Source organism: Olea europaea, chromosome 8 (genome assembly GCF_002742605.1).
Source record: "Olea europaea var. sylvestris chromosome 8, O_europaea_v1, whole genome shotgun sequence".
NCBI lineage: Eukaryota > Viridiplantae > Streptophyta > Magnoliopsida > Lamiales > Oleaceae > Olea > Olea europaea.
Window position 1 is genome coordinate 16,346,318 of NC_036244.1, and position 21,822 is coordinate 16,368,139.

Sequence of the window (21,822 nt, forward strand, 5' to 3'; positions counted from 1 at the left end):
GATACAAATTATTTCGAGATTAAAAATAAAAAAATTTGTAAGTGACATTATTTCGAAGTCACAAATCAAAAATTTTATATCTCAGTTTTTTTCATTGGTCACAAATTAAAAAAACTAAAGATCATGATTTATAATCGATCACGAATTTTCAAATTTATTGGTCATAAATTATTAAATTTTAATGTCACAGTTTAATAGTTAGTCGCAAAGAACCGAATCATTGGTCACATATGTTAAATACTCCTCCACCGATCTTAATTGACCACCAATACTTGGGTACAAATCAACCAAATAGTTGGTCACAATAAGAAGGGAAAAATAATAATAAAAAAATCCATCACACAGTCGCCACTTGCACAACACCACCATAACCATCACCAACAACAAAAAAAAACCAAAAAACAAAAAAAAAAAAAAAAAAAAAAGTAGAGTCGCAGGCAGCAACGTTCACAACGTCGCCATCTCTAGTAATGAATGGAGCGCCTCCGTGAGAAGGGAAAATGTGCAGTGGCGCACAAACCTATACAAATCGAAGAAGATTTCAACCGTAGCTTAATGTACAGATCATTGGCGCTGTGCTTCCGCTCACAGAGGCTCCAATCTCTTCATTACAACAGCATCATAGTGCTACTTTTGTGGTGGCCACGACGAGTGCTCCAACGACGACAGACGAAGAGGAGGACTTGAGAAGGAAATGAAGAAGATGGGGAGTGAGTAATTGATTTGTATAGAAATATTTAATATTTAATTATTATGTTAATACCTAATTTGTGAATAAAACTTTAACCTTGATTGTTGAATTGCAATAGTCAACTGGTATTATGTAATTTCCTCAATTGATAAAGCATTAGGCTTATTATAATTCATTTCATGGGACAATGACTTTTATTAAATTTTACTAAAAAATTATCTTTATGCAAACCAAACAGGAGCTAAAACTTGCAACAAGTTTGGTATTTTAAATTGAATTGAAAATTACCAAGTTTCATTGCATCTTCTCTAAAACCATATATCCTGTTTGGCCTCCATTTTATGAAATTCCACGAATTCATTTTCAATTATACCCACAACTTTTATCAACTTTTGAACAATTTATTTTATCAATTTATATCATAATCTACTCAAAATCGCATTTATTTTAACTAAATAAAAAAGGGTCTTGACTTTCTAAATGAGTTGTGTCCCAAAATTGAATAGAAGACAAAAATAGATGACTTTTTTTATTGGTAATAGGAGATTGAACAAATAGTTTCACCACTTCAGTTCTATTTTACCCACTTTATTCCTACGACATAAAATTCTTTTCCATGCACGTTTCTCATAATAGGATATATTTAATTGCGAGCATAAAACTTGCATGAAAAGCAAATAAATCACTTATTTGCATAAAAATTGTCAATTAAATGTGTTTAATTTGCTTAGTTTTCAACTAAAAAATGTTACATTTTTCCATGAAGTTTAGTTTTATCTAAATGTAAATTACCTATAAAATAAAACATACCCCTCTTAAAGAAAATGTTTTCCTTGTTTTTGAGAAAAATATTTTCCATGCAAAATATGCCAATCAAACACTCCAAATGTAGAAACTTGGATGAAAAACCGATATTTTCGATGGAAAATAAAGCTATCCAAATACACCCTTACTTAAATGCAACACTATTAACACTTGGCGAGTCTAATAACTTCTCTTAAGTTGACCTTCTAACACTATAATTTTTTATCACAGAATTTTCTCTGACATTTTTCCCTTTCCAGCCCTCTATTAGGAAACTGAACTGTTAACATGTTCTGCAAATATCCATAAAAAAAATAAAATAATAAAATAAAATTTGTTCATGCTGTTCTATGAATTTAAAGATAAATTCCTTAATTTCCTGGCTACTTCTCATTTGCTGATGGACAAAAAAGGTTATGAAGAAAAATAATAACGAAATGTTCAGAGTAAAATATCATTCAAAATTTGTGCAAATACTGCTTCAGTCATTGAAAATAAGTAATCCAACTACAAAGGCTCAAGTAAAGAGATGAGAAAACAGCTTTTTCTCTGCAAGGAGCAACATTATACAAGTACTGGATAAATATCTATACTGAATGATTACGCCACTACTGGATCTTAACTCATGTTCAAGTCAGCTGATCAATTCAGATTACTTTTCACCTACTCGACTTGGATGTACAAATATAGTGAAACACAAGAAACAGTCAACAACCTTCAATCTTCACATACTACGCAAAATGGAGAAGGTCGTGTCACCAAGGATGAGAGTCGAGATATATTACAGCTTAAGAAAAGCAGAAACAAACAGAATAGCCCAAGCAGCAGTTTCTCCTCTTCTCAGCAGTTCCTGGAAAACCAAGCTAAACTTTATAACTTCTCAATGCTCTTCTCACAGTTCATTTGAAATAGAGAGACAATTTACAATGTGCAGGAGGTGATGCGGGGTTTGAAAAGAGGGGTCAGCAACTTTCGATCAACAAAACCAGTCAATATTAGGAAACTATGGTCATATGGGGATTTTTTCCCTTTTCTTTGGGTGAAAAACACTAGCCTATTCCCCCACTGTACAGCATTCACCACATTAAATTTGCTCAAAATCTTTTAAAGGTTCACCGTTCTAATTCAACTGCTACTCACTAATTATTCATTCTAAACTCAAAATCCAAGCCTACATAATGCAATCAGCAAAACGGAATAAGAATTCTTTACTAGATGGGAACATCCATAATCAACAAGAGCTAAAGGATCCTTTGCTGAATTGAATGCTGTTGGCAGTGAACTAAATCAATTCGTGAACCATTCCTGCTGGATTGAATCAATTAAATGACTGGATTAGTGGACTTGAACCATTACAGCTAAACTAAAGACGCTGACCGTTAGAGCGGGATAAAGATGATTACTTTATTTCCTTTCCACATCATGGATCTTGCTTATTTCCTTTATTAATTTCTTGCTTTATTCCACATCCGAACATATCAGAACTCAGTTTTTTCTGCAATTAATTAAATATCATTGTTTTGGATTGCTCTTCCAATTCTTAATATTGATTTGTGGAAATCACCGCTTTCATTATTGATAATTCAATATCTTATTCATTGTGCTATACCATATTGGCATCAGAGCACGGTTCACTCTAAGGGATGGCACCAAGAGCAAGAGCAGAATTACATGATACCTATGTTGAGGTTGAACCTCGGGAAGAGATGTCTCAGATACAAAAAATAGATGGATATATTTCTAACATTTTCCGAAAATCGAAACTCTTTGGAAACTAAAAAATATTTCCTATTATTTTGGAAACTTCGGATCAAAATATTCAAATAATTCAACTAAAAAACTTAATTACGAGCTACAATCAAAAAATGGAGGCCATGCTATCACCGACAATGGTGTTATAGATGATGATAGCAATTACGTAATTTTAGGAAATTAACTCGAAAAATTGTGAAACTTTTTAATTTGATTATTTATTCCTTATGAATAAATTTTTTAAGATGACATCTCAAGATGACATCGTATATCTGTTTTATTCACATTAGATTGATTTTTGTACTCATTATTAATCTCCCCACTCCCCAAAGCTAGGGTACATAGATCTCTCAGATTATTCTACTTCCTATCAAATAGTTTTTTAAGTTAAATATTGAATTTATAAAAATATAGGAATACTTTTTAAACTGATTTCAGCTTCCTACTCTTTTAAGAAATAACAATCCCATGCGTCTTGTCGTATTTCCTTTTGCATGTGCAACCCAAGATGTAGCTTTGGGAATGTTGGGTGGGTATGCTGAGCATGGAAAATATTCCGACCAGGTGGGTTCACACACCGTTATTGGCAATCTAGAGGTGTCAAGGATGGTACAACTACAAGATAATGTGGGCGCAACACCGAAGGAACAATGGAAAGAAAGCTAACATCACTCGCAACGATGAAAGACAATTGGAGTCGAGGCTAAAATTAGACCTACCGGAGTTCGAAAGGAAATATCTTCCTTACCTTGCTCCAAGTCGAGGAGAATACTCTTGGTTTTAAAGAGTTTGATGACAAACAAGTGTCTTTGGTAGAGACTTGTTTTGGGGATGGATACCAGCTTGGTGGCAACAAGTCGAATCCAACTGTTCATGAAGCTGAAAATCCAAGATAGAATTGCAAATGAAATTGAAGAGACATCTCAAAAAAATGTCTTCTTTTCATTCAATTCCAATTGCACATTGTGCCAGCTATTTCAAAACTAAAGGCAAGAAGCCTAGTTGTTGGCAAATATTGGTTAGAATTTTTTCTACTGGCCTGCAATTGACATTATAGAGTGAAGAATAGAGTTAATGTCCATTGGAGTGAAGAGGCTCGGAGATGTATTAAACATGTTCGCATCTTTTGCTGTTTCATAGGCACATCGAAAGACCGTACAACTAGAGAACCAAACCACTTGGCAAACAATAGGACTTCTAGTTCCCATAGGAGATGATGGGAACATTTGTGAGCCCCCTTTGGCAGTAACAGCAACTACTACACAACACAATTAATCGGTCCTAGGTGGCACCACCACAACTCGATGGGACAGGAATGCACGAGGTGGGCCTCACTATTTGCCTGTATTGAATTGGTTAATAGACAAGCATGATGTCCAAAGGCTAGTTCTGAATCGGGATCATCTGCTAACAAAGAGAAATGGGAAGAATATAAAGGGGCACCAATTTTTTATGTTGGGGGTAGATGATGTCCTCCCTGAAGAATGGGGAGGGAGTTGGGTGACGTTGGACGACTCCTTGCCAACCCTAAAAGTAACGGCATCAACTTCCAACACAACAACATTTTCCAATCAACATTGTGGACAAGAAAGTGTGTTGTTTTATCTTAGACTTGTGGAGTTGCAAGAATGTCCACGAAAAAGTGTTGCAAAATTGGACCGAGACAACCTGGACCGTACAATTTAGCTTGATTAAAAAAGGTACAAAAGTTGTGGTAGATAAGCAGTCTCTTGTTAAATACTCTATTGGGTTAATGTATATGATTAAGGTTTGAATACTTGGGCTTCCATTTTTGGTAATTGGAAAGTGATATTATTACCAAATACGATGGAGGAGCCTCGCACCCCAACTGAGGAGAATGGTTTCTTATTGGCATAGAGGTGTCTTGAAGGAAAATTGAAGTTCGGAATTATTACCATATCCTTTGGCAATGAATCAACGGGAGGCTGATAGTGGAGGGTTTGTTGAGTTTGAACCGATAATTTCATTAAAGACATGTTGACAAAAGATCACTTGCCCGCTCATGAATATGGTAAGTTAGCAACAAATGAAATTGGGCCAGAGGAAATAGTGGAAATGATCAACCTAGAAGCATACCATCTCAAACTACCCGAGTAATATCAAAACGGCACGAGTCTTTAATAGGAAATGTGCGTTATTGAGTGGAGACTAGGATAGCTCATTGGAAGACGTTAACAACTCAAATTCAAGGGCCACTCTTTTTAACCCGGGAGAGAAAGATGGATCAAAAAAGTGGAACGAGAATTATTTGCTAAGTGGTAACAACTAAAACCGACAAAATCCAGTTAAGGCATCTGTTGATGAATTGAATGCTGCTTTTGGCGAATCATTGCCGACAGGATGGAATCAATTAAAAGGCTGGATAAATGGACTTAAATCATTGCAGCTAAATTAAAGAAGCTAACTATTGGTGCTGGATCAAAGATGATTGATTTATTTCCTTTCCACATAATTAATCTTGCTTGTTTACTTTCTCAAATTTCTTGCTTTAAGTTCCACATCCGAATGAATCAAAACTCAACTTTTCTGAAGGTGAAATTTCCCTCTTTATTTCGTATTGTGTTGGCACCGTCTGCTACGGTGAATGATGTCTTAGATATACATAATGGGAGGCTCAGTTGGAATATTGTTTTTGGCCGAGGATTACAGGATTGGGAATTGGACGATTATGCGTTGTTTTTTACTTCTTTGTACGAGGTCCACATCAGGAGAGACAGACTGTAGTAGGTGGAGATGGACACGGATGGGATTTTCTCAGTTGGCACTTATTTCAAATCTTTATTGGGTCCTGTGCAGAGTTCATTCCCTTGGAAAATGGTGTGGAAATGTAAACTGTCTCCACAGGTAGCATTCTTTCTTTAAACGGTGGTTAGGGGACAGGTGTTAATGGTGGATAATCTATGAACAAAATATTTTTATGTTATAGAGTGGTGTTATATGTGTCGGAGGGACGTCTCCATTGTGATGCTGCTCGTTTACCGTGGCACAATATTTTGGCATCACAACACATGGATTGGGTGATGCCGAGGCGTATGGAAGACATGTTAAAGGCATGGAGGAGAAATTTCGCGACAAGGATTGTAAGCTTGCATGAGACCTTATTCCAGGTTGCATTGTATAGTGTATGTGGAGAAAAAGAAACAGCCGCTACTTTGATGATCAAACACAGACAGCAGAGCAAATTAGAGAAATGTTTTATTTTACATTGTTTATATGCTTTAATGCTGTAGCTACTAGGCATATAGATAGGCTGCCCAATTTTATGTTATTCCCTCCTACTTTAAATTGATAATATACTTCCCGTGTATTATGCATTGATTAATAAAATATTTGATTACCTTTTAAAAAATAATAATAATAATAATAATAATGATGATAATAATAATAATAATAATATCTATTTGAACAGGCATTCACGGGATCAACCTTTTTCTTATTGATTATTCATTATCTTCTTCGCTACACTCCACCACACTTACACAATTCATTTATTCACAAATCTAGATTCTAAATGCCACTATGGATCCATCTTCAGCCGGAATGTATTAAAAACCATAATTGCAATGGCAAACAAACTTTTACCAGGTAACTTGTACACATCCAAAGACAATAAATTCTAGGAAAGAGAGAGAAGTAGCATAATTTAATCCAGTAAAGCTAATGATAGGTGTCTGTTTAGATTTGGGTGCATGGGAGTGCTAAAGATGCTTCCTTTTGAGATTGCTAAATTTTAGGTTTACCAGTTCGGAAGCAGCACAGATTGGTTGCTAAATTTTAGTTTTACCAGTTTGGCAGCAGTAACAGATTGGTGCTGCCTTTCTTTCTTCTCGCGTTGGCACTCTGCACACCAGCTGGGGAATTCTTTTTGATATTTCCTCAGCTCTCTGAATACAGAACTACAGGAAGAAGACATTGATATTAAAATTTGTGAAGATGTAATTACATCGGGAATAGTAAAACAATTAAGCCCATGTTTGAGCCACATTCTAGGAAAAAAATGCATTATTCATGTCAAATCAATGGAAAATGTGTGGTTAAAAAATAAGGAAATGTTTTATATTTGCGCATAATATTATTTTATTGAAAATGTGTGGTTAAAACTTAAAATGATGTCAAATCACTGTTGAAAAATATATTTTTTTGAAAATAATGTGGCTCAAACAAGCCCTAAATATGAAGATGGTAAGAATGGGATGGACAAAGTTAATTCCTATAATCACAGGAGATCTACAATAAATAAATAAATTAGTCACAGCTGGATGGGATGCAGAAGTCAGTCTGTCCAGGAGGCAATTACTTAGATATGTATATAAAAAAATGGAATTAAAGATACTAGAGGAAAGCCTGGACGGATATTGCTAAAGAGTAAATGGAAATCCAGTAATCACGAGTGACCTTGTACACAGAGGTGGCTACAAGAAGGGGGGTGGGGTGGGGGGACATTAAAAAATCTATTTCATGCATCATGCATGTCTGAACTTAATATTATTTATTTCTCTTTCCAACATTTATTAATCAGACATACATGATGCATGAAATGGGAACTAAAAGAGAGGAGAACAACACAATCATAAAAAAAAAAATACATATAAAGAAAGAAGACTTTCAACTTTAGCTGCATCCAAAGTGAAAGGACTCGAGAAGGCATATGAAGATGTAAAGCAAAATCTGCTTTTCTTGCATGGGAATGAAAAATAAGACGATCTGTAATCCTTTACATGGAAGGCATCCCCAGATATAATGCATATCCTTAACTCATTAAAAAGAAAGGAAGCCCTCCATAGCTGAATTGTCGGTGTAAAGGTTTATAATGTGAAAACAGAATTGAATTAAAAATTGCTAAAATGATGCAGACGGCATACATAAACATAATTTATTGTTGAAACCAAAGCAGGTTGTCTACATCAGTGACTCCACTTCATCAGAGAATTTCGTGACACATCACCCATAATTACCATTGCTTTGTTTGTGAAAGAAGACGCAACATCATTTAGTTATTTTCTTTCGCTGTACAACACATTTATACGATTTGTTTAATAGAAACCACACTGAAATTATTAGAATCCCCTTTGTCAATTTTTCTTCTTTTATCAGGAAGAATGCCAAGGTTCTTAGATGCAGAAATATTGACAGAAAAATAGAGCAAAGGGTAGGCAGTCACTTACCTTTTGCACCAAAGCAATAAGTTTATCCTATTTCCAGATGTGGTGGCTCTAGCACCATGCCGATGGCGACCGCGATGAAGAACTGCTCGTCCTGGGAGGTGAGGATAGTCGAAGATCTCCTATGAAATTAAAATTACAAATTCCAATTGAGTTGTCAAACACCGCTAATAGGCTGTGGCAGTATACTTTCTACTTCAAACTTGAGGCTGTGTAATTTAAATTTTCTTTACATATCAACACAGCGCTAGAATAGATTTGTAGACCAGTTTGACAGATCCATTAAAAAAAATTTAAAATTCTATAAGGTTCTTTCGTACTCCTATGCCAATCTGAACTTAGAAAACTCCCAATTCATATCCTGGTGGGTTGTAACTTGTAATAAATGGGTGCCAATCTGTTAACTGGTCAGAAACACACAGCGCTAAGTATCACAAGGAGTAATTTCTAAGACACTTCACTGAAAAAAAACCACTGAAATTGTAGTTCAAAAAACTATCTGAATCCGATACAATATGGATAAACCGATAAAACTTTTTTTAAAAATTAGGATACACGTGTATAGATATATATAATTCAGTATAATTTCATTAATATAAAAAAAATAAAACAGAAGCATAATAATAAAAATAAAATAAATACTAAAACATTTTATCTTAATCCTTAACTGTCTAAGGTTATGTTTGGCCACATTTTTAAAAAAAAATATATTTTTAAACAGTGATTTGACATCATTTCAACCACACATTCTACAATAAAATAATATTACACGCAAATCCAAATTTTTTCTTATTTTTTAACTATATATTTCTCATCAATAAACTATTCAAAAATGCATTCTTAGGAATATAATGTGGCTCAAACAAGGGCTAAATTTCATTTTCTTTATCATCACCAACATCATCTTCTTCATTATCAATAAAAATAACACTCTCCAACTTTGACTCATCTAATGATAAATTAATAACCTCAAGTAGCCCAACACCTTGAGTCTCAACTAATGTCCTATATTGTGGATTCTCCTTTTGAATAAAAATTTAATTTTCTATATAAATGACGATAAAAGCAAATTAATTTATTAAACATGAAGTGAAATTTGATTATATTAATGTATAATTTATTAAAACGATTTTACTTATATTAAACTATTATCTATTTTCAAAAATAAAAATATATTTGCCTACTATTAACACGGTTTTACATATATTAAAAGATTTACTACTATTGTGCATTTCCAATCAAATCTCTAAAAACTCTATGTATTTCAATTTTAAAGGAATTTAACACCAATAAAGTTCTTCACGTGTCCTAACGTATCCAATATATATAATAAATAATTTAAAAAATCGCAAATTTAAAAAATACAAAATATATAAAATAACAAAAACAAGCATCCGGTATGTATCGGAGCGTATTCAAACAAGTATCAGTGCTTCTCATGTCTTTCCAAGTCCAATTAAAAATGCAAGGCAAAAGCAGCCTGTAGAATGTCCAATCTGTTCGGATATAAGACGGAATGCAAAACTCGTTTTGTAGCTTGTTTTGCAAGATTGCAGTTTCTAAGCTTAAAAAAAAAAAGGCTTAGAGGATAGCAGAAGGTAACTGCAATTTTCACTATAATCAAAAAAGTATTACAGTTCAATTATAATTTATGCATTATCAGTGAAACCAGTCCATTAATGAAAACAAATAATTGTCCCCAAAGACACCAAGGTACAGGGAAAAATGTAAAACTACAGGAGAAATCACTTACCTCCGACTGAGTTTCGGTATTTACATGTTTCTCGCACCGCACACCACGGAAGAATAGTTCACCGCCAGAAAATTGCTTCCCTAGGCAGACATTCAAGGTGACTTCCGAGTCATCCACATGGAAACCTACAAAAGTGAAGCTCTTGAAACTCCTACAAAAGAACTTTTACGGAGTTCATAAGTAGAAATCAGCATAACCAAACAGTAATAAGACTAGCAGAAATTTCATAGTAACAGTACAAACTCCCAACTGAAGGTCGAGTATCCAAGAAACTTGATAAACAACTCTCATAAGTTCCATCTAATCGATAGGTAATATAGCATTAGAAATTCCCCACTCAATAGAACAGTATCATCATGGTTCATAAGCAGGTAAGAAGACAAGCCAAGACTCATCCAACAGAAGTGACTCTGATACCATGAAAATGACCCAGGCTAGATCACATAGCTTGACAGCTTGTTGGAGCCTGAAGTACTAGCGCAAAATACTTTAGACCAAAGTAGCCAACTAAGTCCCTTAAAACCACTAATGTAATTTCCCTAACCAATGTAGATCAGCACGTCAAAATTTCAACAAGGAAGGTTTAGCTGTGTTCAGAAACTTACAGACAGCAGATACCATATATAAAGAAGAGTCAAGGAACCAAAGCTAGGGTGTAGTCACCTACCTAGGTCCAAATCTCTATCCATTCCATATTCAACCACAAAACCATGATGAGCATCAAGTGTTGACCCACCAACTTCAGGAAAGAAAACTGCAACAGATTCTCAAGTCAAAGGATTATATTGAGGTCGATATCTACTCATCATACTTGATTCATTAGGAACAGAAAGATACCCTTCGATATAGGGCGTATGAATTCTTCCATGAACTTATCAAGCATGGTTTCCATACCAAAATCATCAAGAACGGCACCATACTTATTCATTGTATTAGGTCTCATGATTCTGAATTTTGTCTCATGGACCCACTTCTCAAAATTTTCTACCTAAGCAATCAGAACCTGATAAGAAAACATAAAAGCTAAACTGCTAGGAAGAATTAAGTTAGAATGCAGGATAACGATGAGAAGGATACAAAATACCTCAGCCAACAACATTTCGCAGAAATGTGGTTGGAGCATTTCAAATGTAAAAATTCCTGGAGTGGGTTCAGACATTATATTTCTAAAACCCTGTTCAGTGTTCTCATTGATTGCCTTCAGAAAAGAAGGAACAAAGAAGGTTGTAGCATGCATGGTGTAAAGCTCCATATGTAAGCGCTGAAAAGGCAAAGGTAACTTCAATAAATTGTTAGAAATTAATCAGCAATTATCGGCCGTACAACACAGAGAGAGAGAGAGAGAGAGAGAGGGTTCATCTTTGATCTTTCGATACAAAGTTGATATTTAAGCATTTCCACATATACAAGAATATCCTCCAACCATTTCAAGGTGTCAGTGGCCTAGCTTTGTCTAGGAGTACTAGATATCACATCATAGATTTTACATAAATATAGAACTTGCAAACTCAAAATTCTTTCTACACAGATAACTTTTTTCACTGTAGCAGGTTTAGAACAATCACTAGAAAAGTTGTAGCAGCCATATGTGGAGCAAAAAGGTTTCTTTATCCCTGATGTACCATATGCAATGTCCTTCATTTACAAAAGATCAATGCTTCAAGACATTCCTTAAATTAATGAATAAAATACTCATTCAAATTAGAATTGTTAGACTTGTCATCAATCAACGGTTTCAGACATGAAACGTACCTGATAGTTGGATATAATCTTTTGCCTGTATTCTCTATGCTTCTGGAACTGTTAAAATAGAGTAATTGTAAATTCAAATAGTTAAATTCGGGTGTCAACCTCTAAGACCAATGCAGTACCTCGTGCATTTCACAGTGTACTTTCATAATTCAATGCACCACATTCTTAACTTATAGACGCTTAGAACATAAACTATTAAAGTGATATATAAATCCACACCCACTCGCATTGGGCAGCGTGCCTTCCCACTCAAATTCAACAACTGAAAGGTAATACATCTAATGCATACACTGACCATATGCAAGTCTAAGACAGCTGTACTGACCCGGACGCGTTCACTTTCAGGGGAGTATCGGAGGAGGACATCACGCATGTACGTGACCTTCACATCACGAGACAGGGAGAGGAGGTTGGATGGAAGGTACCTCTCCAATGAGCTGAAGAGAAATGGGCTAAAATCCAAATCCAGGTTCTCATAGCTATCGGGCTTGTGATCCGCATTGGGGTTGAGCCTCAACCTGGTTGTTGTATAGGACGGTACCACGACCCCATTTTGCTGTCCACCGTTATCATCAGTACCGTTGCCATTGGAGTGAGGTAATACGGACCCATCAGACGCATTCCCGGTTGTTGGTTGAGATATAGGAGGTGGAGTTGGGTCAACGTGCCGATCCAGTGGTGATGATGTGCCGTCGTTTGACATTGTTGTGAAGTGAGAGAATTATGCGTTGATAGAGGAAAAATAGGGATTTAGGTGTGAAATGAGAGTGCAGAGATATAGTTTAGGGTTAGAAGGGCATTTTGGAGCGGAAATGGTATATGGTTTCGGGGAGAATGAAGACGACGATGAGAACTAGGGTTTGCTGGTGTTTAAGTTTTCTAGGTTGCACGAAGGCGAATGTGCTACTGATGGTGACGGTAGATTTTATTTGTTTATAAATTTGATAAACAAATTAGAGAAAAAATTGAGTTTTATGTTCCTCTATGACAATTTACTCTCCCAGTATTAAAATGCTTCCAAGTAATTGCTAGACTTTAATATATTGTTCCATGTTTCATTAGTAATCAACTTATACATCAATCACGCTTTATTCACTGAATTTACATATAAAAAAAATTTATTAAAAAAGTGTAGTTGAAAATGAGTTTTTTTTTTTTTTTTTTTTTTTTTTTTTTTTTTTTTAAATGGGGGTCAGACATAAACATAATTTCTCTATTTTATTTTCTTGAAGTAAAGGATTATTATGAAGTTCAATGATCGCTCGGAAATATTTTAAAATTGCCCTGATTATTGCGCGAGCTGAGGGGGAAACTCAGCAGAAGATCGGTTTGCAAGAAAGGCCTACTTATCCATGGGTTCGTTTGTTTAAGACGGCTGTGCAGGATCAATGAATAAAGTGCGACGAAGTTATAAGTTCAATGACTAATGAAACATAATAAATGAGTGACGAAATGTAACATGTTAAAGTTCAGTGACCCCTTAAAAGTATTTTAAAATTCAATGAAAAAATCGTAACGATGATATAACTTATAAGTTTAATGGCAAGTCATGAGTATTTTAAAGTTCAGTGAGTAAAATGTAGACGTTTAGTTCAATGACCAATAAAACATTCAACACGAAAATTTGAGGTCATAAAATGTGTATTTGAAAAATATCTTTGACAAAAAAGTCCTTAATTTCAAAAGTTGTGATCAAAGTATTTTGTGACTTATTAATTGGTCGCTCATTTAGCAACACACGCAAGAGGATTAACATCAACCCTTTAAACCTTATCACCGACTGGCAATCACTACTGTATACATGTTGTGAAGATACAAAACTTCAAAATAAAATTCAGTTCTTAGGAGAAAGTCTCATATTCAGCCAAAATATTAAAAATCACCCCCTTATTTAATTAACGTATCTTGTCTAGAAAGATGATTTTTGTCCAAACCTTTTGGTAATGTGTATTGAAATAAGAGGCAATAATTTGTCGAACATTTGTATTTGATGTTCATTTTTCTCATTTAAAATTACGAGATACAATCTTTCATGCTCTATTAACAATTTTTTTGGAACAAAATCATTATGAAATATAAGATGTATAAATTATTAGAAGGTTCAAGATACGAATGTGATGAAAAAATTGATGACATAAGTGCTAATATGAGCATAGATTGAGAATGTTTTTACAATTAGAATATGGTTTAATTAACAAATATTGGATGTGTGCATTGGATATGTGCATAATTACCCCCATACTATAGGAATATTGATATAGTGGATAAAAAACATTTTAAATATATTGCCTAAAATATAGCATTTTTCAAAAAGCAAATTAAAGTAAAGCCACTATCTATTTTGTTCATTGTGGAAGGGTAATCAGGGGCGGATTTAGGTGGTGGCCAGCTATAGCGGTCGATTCGCAAGAGAAATTTTTTTTTTTTTTTGCTCATAATACATTGAATTGTTAGATTATATATTTGATAATTCATATTAACAACAAATATCTTTGATAGCTTAGCTGGTTAGCCATTCCACTATTAAATTAAAGATCCTGTGTTTCAAGAGCAATATTTTTTATAATTTTTGTATTTTAACAATTTTACCAAAACAAATAAAAAGAAGATAACTCGAACCTGCTGCCTTTTTTAAATATATTGACAACTTTACCATCATGACACTTATTGATTTTTAACACATAATGTAACAAAATAACATTGTTTAATGCAAGTAGAAATATTTTAATCGGTGTTATGTCCCTCTTCTTGATTTTCTTTTTTTCCCTCTGATCAATTGATTTGAGAATTTGGTCAATTAATGGGAGATGAATTTGTAAAAAAATTGACTTTAGTGTCATAAGGAATCTTTCAACAAAACTTATTTATAATTAATAAAAGGTTCCACTTTTCGTTCACAAAAAATCAATTGCGAAAAAGTGGAATTTACAAGCACATAAAATTAATATAGGTACATAAATAATTTCAATTTTGTTAATATAATAATGCTTGTTTAATTAACTTTAATTGTAAACTAAATAGTGGTATTTTGTTAATATATATTGCCTATTTAATTGAAAAATAAATTAGGGTATTTTGCATATTATGGAATGATTTTTCATCAAAAATGAAAGTTCATATCTTGTTATAGTTTTAACGGTGTATCTAGTTCTAATCTGTACGATTTTTTGAATATTATTTAATTAAATATTAATAAACAATCCCGTTGTCACGGATGTTGCTCATCGATAGTAAATTTTCAATGCTCACAACCCACCTTAACTGAACTTGACCACTGGACTCCCCCCTGAGGGTAATTATGTTTGTACTATAAATACACTATATTCTAAATTCATTAAAAGTCCTTACTCGTATTTATATTTCATATATATTTCTTCAACATTTTTTATTGAATTCTTATAATCGAACTTTTATTAATCAGCACATATGATCCCTCATGACAACTTCTTTATCTAAAAAGATTTGTTTTCATGCTTCAAAACAAAGGGTAACATTAATTAATGCATGCTTTAAAACAAAGGGTAACATTAATTAATAGTACTTTGTATTTGTTATTTATTTTGCTTATTTAAAAATATGAGGATTAAATGAGTATTTTCATGCCCTCTACAATTTTTGGGTAAAATTCATCAACAACGTCATTATACGATGATTAACAGAGAATAATGATAGGAATGTATTAAAAATTAAGAACATAAATATGATAATAATGAGGGTGTCCTCGATCAAGAATTTAATGGATTTTAAAAGTTCATATAAATTGAGGTTTCCTCAACTTAGAATAAAATATAGGCGTCATTAACTTAGATTTTTAGAAATACTTAAAAATTTAGGTACCCTCAACTTAGATTTTTAATATTTCTTTAGAAATTTCGATATCCTCAATAACTAATTTATTAAAGATTTCACTAATTTGAAAAATTTTAAAAGATTTCCAACTATAAATATAAATACCAAAAATCTGTAACAATTCTATCTCTCAAAATTTCACAGTTTTTCTCACCTCTCTTCAGCTAATCTCTCTCTTTCTGTTTCTCTCTCTCTCTATTGTGAACAAGTTTTTTGCCTTTCCCTCTCTCACATTTCTCTGTCGTCAAGAGATTTATGTATGTGAACTTATCAATTGATGATAATTTTTAAAAATTTTAACACTATTTTTTGTTGAAATTGGGTGTTATTTATTTTTATTTTTTTCAATCGGGTTGATTATATTATTGAAGTTGGATACATATGTTGTTTTATTACATTATTCAAATGTTTAACAAACAATTCGATAGGGATTCGATCATTTGGATTCTGTGATTTATTAACATGCGTATGTGTAAGAACGAGTTGAGTAGTATTATAACACCCAAAATTTCATAAATCTTGAAGTGTTATAAAAAAGTACTTCTCTTTCTACAAAACGATAAAATAAAATTCTTTAGTAAAAAAAATATAAACGGAACATTCATAGCTTAAATTAAATCATGGAAATTATATCTTTAAAAATAAACATAATCAACTAACTAATTAAATAACATGTCTTTGAAAAAATTAAACTAACTAATAAATTTAAAGATTGAAAATTTTAATATTTATTTTTCCTTTTTCTTCGATCCACTTGACAGCCCGCATTACCATCGTACCACAAATCCAATTGGCCCTGCACTAATCTATAAAATTATTATAAAAGTGAGTATTTAAAACTACCCAATAAGATATGTGCAGTTTTCATAAATAATTATATAACAATCAATTTAAACACTTCATACCAGTCTTCTTTTATGGAGTATATCAATGGTCAAACAACACACCCATCTTAGATCATTCTAAATTTTTGAAGGATTTTATATCTCTTCTTCAAGAACTCGAATGTCCACTGGCAATTTATGAATAAATGATTGAATACATAAATGTGCACAAAAACAAACTACTTGCACAAAATTATCTTACCTCGTCATTGAAAATGTTGAAAAGAATATAACATATTGTGCGTAAAAATTCTCCTATTATTTTTTAATACTTTTTCCTCTCATATCTCTTTTCCGTAGGTCTCTATATTTTCTGTGATGAAATAATGGGAATTTTGTAATATTTAAAGTTGAAATTCACTATTGAATTTGTATTCAACTAAAATTGGAAAAATCGTGTAATAAAATGAATTTCGATAAGAATTGGTTCCAAATAATAGAATTAGTGTTATATCATTTCAATGGTTTTCCTAATTAAAATAATCGACCAATCCTAATCATCCAATTGAATTTATAGGACGTTAATTTGAAATTGGTTCCATTTGACTTAGTATGCTAGGGTTAGAATTGAAGTAATGAAAAGTATTGACGTTTTAATAAAATTAGGATTACAATTAACCGTTGTCAAAATTAGAATTACAATTATCTCTTCTTCCTTTTTTTTTTTTTTTTGGTCCTAATCCAAATTAAAAATGCATCTATACACGTGGCCACAACAACTATAAAATCAACAACCAACTTAATTAAATATTAATAATTAATAACTTCTTTAAACTTAAATATCTTGGGTCTAACTTATCCAAATTAAGTTTTTCTCGCAGAAAAGATTTCTAATTAATTACAAGCTGCAAAATGTCTTATATTGAGATATTAAAACTTGTTTTATCAAAATCTAATTATTTGATTAAAAAAAAAGTATAAGAATTTAAAATATATTTCACTTTAGTTCCTCAACTTTTCAAAATTATGGATAGGTACCATTAGAATTTTGGGATGTTACAAACTCTCCTCCTTAAAATGAATTTCGTCCTCGAAATTCGTACATGTATAAGTCCAATTATGCTTAATCGTTCACTGATAATCTATCTCATTTTATGCTCGCATAAATAATATTTATATAAAATATGAAAATTGTACAATTAATAAATTATACGAGGTAAACATGCATATACATTTTAAAACATGAAGCAAGATTGCTCATAATCACTTTAAAAAAATATCATTTCATTTCATTTCATGCATTGAGTCAATTGGAAAGTAGTTGAATAGTAAGCGTCGCGTGCTAAGAATTACATGTTTAATACTTTAAATTTTTTATATTGTACTTAAACTCCCAACGCTTATGAAAATACTTTATTTTTATTTGGAATTTCTTAAAATATGATTTTCTCAAAGTTAAGTTTCTAAAAATAGAATTTTCTTAAATTTTGAATAGTTTGAAATATTGTTTTTCGTCTTGTTGATTAGAATAATGCGCAACCAAAATACTTTCAGATGAGAAGGGGGTTCACAAGTGGACCGCTTACAACAAGGTGATATAACCTACATGCACAAAATATTTCGAAAGAGGTTGTCCATTAACATAAATAAAATCTTGACTTCCAAAAATTAAATAGAAAGAGTTGTATTGCAAAAATAACATGTTGCAAATTCTAGATTTTTTCTTCCTTTCCTCGAAAGTTATCGAACTGTGGATAGTTAACTTTCCCTTCTCCTCAATCCAAATGGAGCACGATTGACATAATTGATAGAAGCATTTAACGCTGAAACTACTAACCAGAAAGCCCATATATGGGACGAGGAACTAATATATTATTAGATCCACACTTACAGTGTGGACTTGAAACAAGCAAATCGTTAAGTATAATATATAAAGAAATTATCCCCTTCCCATACACAAACATGTACACACACGTGAGTAGAGTAAACAAAGTCACAAACTTGATTATTTGAAATCAAGCACATCAAGAAAGCAACAGTGATTGTCGCTATAAAAAGGATTGTCTTAGGCTCTAATGCCATTTGCTAACGTTAATGGATTTTAATAATTTCTTCTCATTATCATAGCACGTGTTCAACAATAACAAAAATAAATCATACATCTAATAACTTGTGATTGACTTTCCATAAATTCTTTAGATTGCAAAATATGGAAGAAATTATGTTATGGAGAGAACTACTCTCTACTCGTTTCAAAACCCTAGAAACCGAGAACCTCCTTGAAGATTAAGAGGAAAAAGGGCGTGCGTGCGTGCGTACGTGCGTGCGTGCGTGCGTATGTATATAGAACTCAATAGGCCAATTCTATATTAAGTGGGGTGAGAGTCGGAGCCTCCATATGTGTTTATAAGAAAATGGACTCTTAACTCTAATTGAAGGGATCGCTTGTTGCTTAGTAGTGATTAGATGCAGAAAAAATACTGAACGTTTTGTCTTGACTTTTACTTTAGATTGTGGATGCTGGTAGTTAGATGCAAAAAGAAAAACTTATCAGCTGTAGCATAAATTTCACCATTTGTATATATATAAATACAACTTTTTTTTTTTTATGTCACAAGGAAAATGTAGAATCGGGTATAATGCATGGATCGTGAAAAGACAGCTCTACATTGTTAGAACTTATGGTTGATTCAGCCAATCGTAGATGGTGTAATAGCAATGGGGTGCTAACTGAACAAACAGGTAAAAAAAATACTTCCTGCTCTAAATGAAAAGCTTGGATGTTAGCAGAGGATGTTAGCAGAGCTATGCTACGTACCAAAGTCGATTGAGTTGGTTTAAGTAACAATATCACAGATACTCTGAGCTTATGCAGTACAGCTCTAGTTTTGGATGGGACCCAATCACAAAAAAGTTCAATACTAGTGATGAAGTGTGGGATAATTACTCTGAGGTGTGTGTTTATATAATTTTTTCTTGTGAACTATGTTATAATTCTTTAACAATAAATTATAAATTATAATTTTTTTTTTGTATTTGTTCTTCGTTAGTCCCATCCAAAACAGAGGCACCTTCGTATCAACACCTTTCCTGATTATGAAGACTTTAAAATAGCAATTGGCAATGCAACTGCTCAAGGAGAAACTCAATTAGTTTGGGTAATCAATCAGATAAAAGAATATTTGGTGTTGAAGAAAACGGGCATGTCACAATAGATGACTATATGTTTGATGAGAGTCGAGGCATACATACAAACTCAATGGTATGAGTCAACCAATGCCTTCGTTTAATAATTATATGTCTTTCCCACCTTCTATGAAAACTAAAAAGGAATTTTCTATAGAAAATAATCTCGGTAGAAAGCGAACTAGAACGCAACATGAGAATTCTAGCTCATTTGATAACCCCGAGCTAATGTTCAAGAAAAGATTTCTCTTGGCAGGGATTATATTATTGGAATTGCAACTGACATTAAGGAAATGTTTAAGTTGATGGAGAAAAAAGGAGGGGGGTGGGGTGGGATAGAGGACAAGAACAATATTTTAGGATGGTATCAAAGAGACTCCTAACTTGGATAATCACATTAACTACAAAGCACCTACTTTCATTCATAAATTTGGAATGAAAGATGCTTTTCGAAAATTTCACATGAAGAGCGTTGGGAGTGGATAAAATATTATGTGGAATGAGTTTTGGGAGTGGATAAAATATTATGTGGAATGAGATTTACTTATTTGAGTAAATGTTTAATAATTTGAATTTATTAGGATGTTGTGGTTTTTGAGTACTTTTAGTTAGTTGGTAACTAAACCTAAACTTTGATTTGAGTTATTTCTCGTGGATTGTGGATTTCTAAATAGTCGTCAATTCTTAGCTCCTTTTCAAGGTGTTCAGTATCATCTCTAGGATTTTTGTGGTCAAGGTCGCAATCCAAGACACACTATGAACTTTCAATCTTCATCATGCTACCTTGACAAATACAATCGAGAGAATATTTGGCATTTTGAAATCAAGATTCACGATATTTAAATCAGCACCTCTCTTTCCATTTAGAACACAAGCAGAGAGAGTGTTAGCTTGTGCAAAATATCATATTTTTCTTCGAAAAGAGTGTCGTTATGATGAATTTCTTGTTGAGCCAAATAGTGAAGATTCATCTACATCGTCACTACCAGTGATTGAAAAAGATGAAGACATTTTGAAACTCAAGAGCAACAAATAGAACATGCAAATGAATGGAAAACTATTATAGCTTTAAATATGTGGACAGATGTCAAGAACGGTGTGAATGACGAGTAAGGAAAATTGAATTCTGCTTAGACAAGTTTACGATTTCTTTCATTTAAATGACAAATTTACGAGTTCCTATTAATAAACGATATTCTGGTTTTTTAGTACAAGACAATTTGGCCTTTTAGACATTAGTTACTACTTTCAATTTATTGCACATGACTTCAATAAACTTACAGATAGCTCATATATCAGTTAAGGTGTTTCTTACAGAAGTAAAAAATTGTGGCTTATGTATAACATATTTACCATAAATTTTACCCAATCTTTGAATTATGCGGGATCTCGAATAAAAGCAAAAGGCGTTGGCTTCATGCAAGCTGTGCTATTATCTTATAAAAATTATGGATAACCTTAGCATATAAATAAAATGTATGATATATTTCAGTATAGATAATTTGAGAGCAATTCGTAGTATGTAGAGTGCAATGTTTACTCAATCAGATTTCAAAAACTTGAGTTATGTATGAGATTCATTTGCAATATATGTTAAATCGTGATGCAAAGTAGCAACTTTTTGCTTTACTAATAGATCAGACATTTTTGCCTTTAATTTATTAATGAAATTAAAATTTTGGACAGTCACGATCACTAGCAATGATTCGTTCTTATGTACCCTCTGTTCTCAAAAGCACTTCTTCTTAGATAGTGCTCCTTTAACTATAATTTTCTTTTAGCGAAATAGTTAATTTGTCGAGTAACCTTTCTTTTATTTTTGTTTAAATAGTGTGTTTAGATGGCAATTAGAAGTCGCCTTGGCGACAAAGTGGCTGTTTCCAAGGGCATGGAAGTATAGGTCATTTAAATTCTTTTACAAAGTTCTGTTGACAATTTGCTTGGGTAATCGAATAGGTAAAAATACAATTTTAATAAAAAGTTTACGAATCCATGAGAATCTATAAAAATCCATGAAAATCTATTAAA

At 32.7% G+C, this 21,822-nt stretch overlaps 1 protein-coding gene across 3 annotated transcripts; it reads right to left on the reverse strand.

The window, feature by feature from the left end:
- Window positions 1–1,925: 1,925 nt before the first annotated feature.
- On the reverse strand, window positions 1,926–12,855 carry LOC111398985 (uncharacterized PKHD-type hydroxylase At1g22950-like). 3 transcript variants are annotated; one of them, XM_023026174.1, is made up of 9 exons: window positions 12,261–12,854; window positions 11,936–11,983; window positions 11,268–11,444; window positions 11,021–11,171; window positions 10,851–10,937; window positions 10,184–10,308; window positions 8,434–8,552; window positions 7,053–7,164; window positions 1,926–2,345 (listed from the first exon to the last, which is right to left on the reverse strand). In XM_023026174.1, the coding sequence occupies exons 1-9, from the start codon at window positions 12,636–12,638 to the stop codon at window positions 2,277–2,279; spliced, it is 1,266 nt and encodes a 421-aa protein (XP_022881942.1). In that variant the 5' UTR covers window positions 12,639–12,854; the 3' UTR covers window positions 1,926–2,276. The 3 variants fall into 3 exon arrangements, with proteins under 3 accessions (XP_022881942.1, XP_022881943.1, XP_022881944.1); XM_023026175.1 differs by having other exon boundaries at window positions 2,211–2,345; window positions 7,009–7,164; window positions 12,261–12,855; XM_023026176.1 differs by lacking the exon at window positions 7,053–7,164 and having other exon boundaries at window positions 2,211–2,345.
- Window positions 12,856–21,822: the final 8,967 nt, after the last annotated feature.

Excerpts from the sequence above, each read along its gene's own strand:
- LOC111398985 (XM_023026174.1), bottom strand. The coding sequence starts at position 12,638 with ATGTCAAACGACGGCACATCATCACCACTGGATCGGCACGTTGACCCA. Across the intron at positions 8,553-10,183 it reads ATACCGAAACTCAGTCGGAG|GAGATCTTCGACTATCCTCA; the intron begins GTAAGTGATTTC and ends TTAATTTCATAG. Across the intron at positions 7,165-8,433 it reads TTATTGCTTTGGTGCAAAAG|TTCTGTATTCAGAGAGCTGA; the intron begins GTAAGTGACTGC and ends TTCTTCCTGTAG.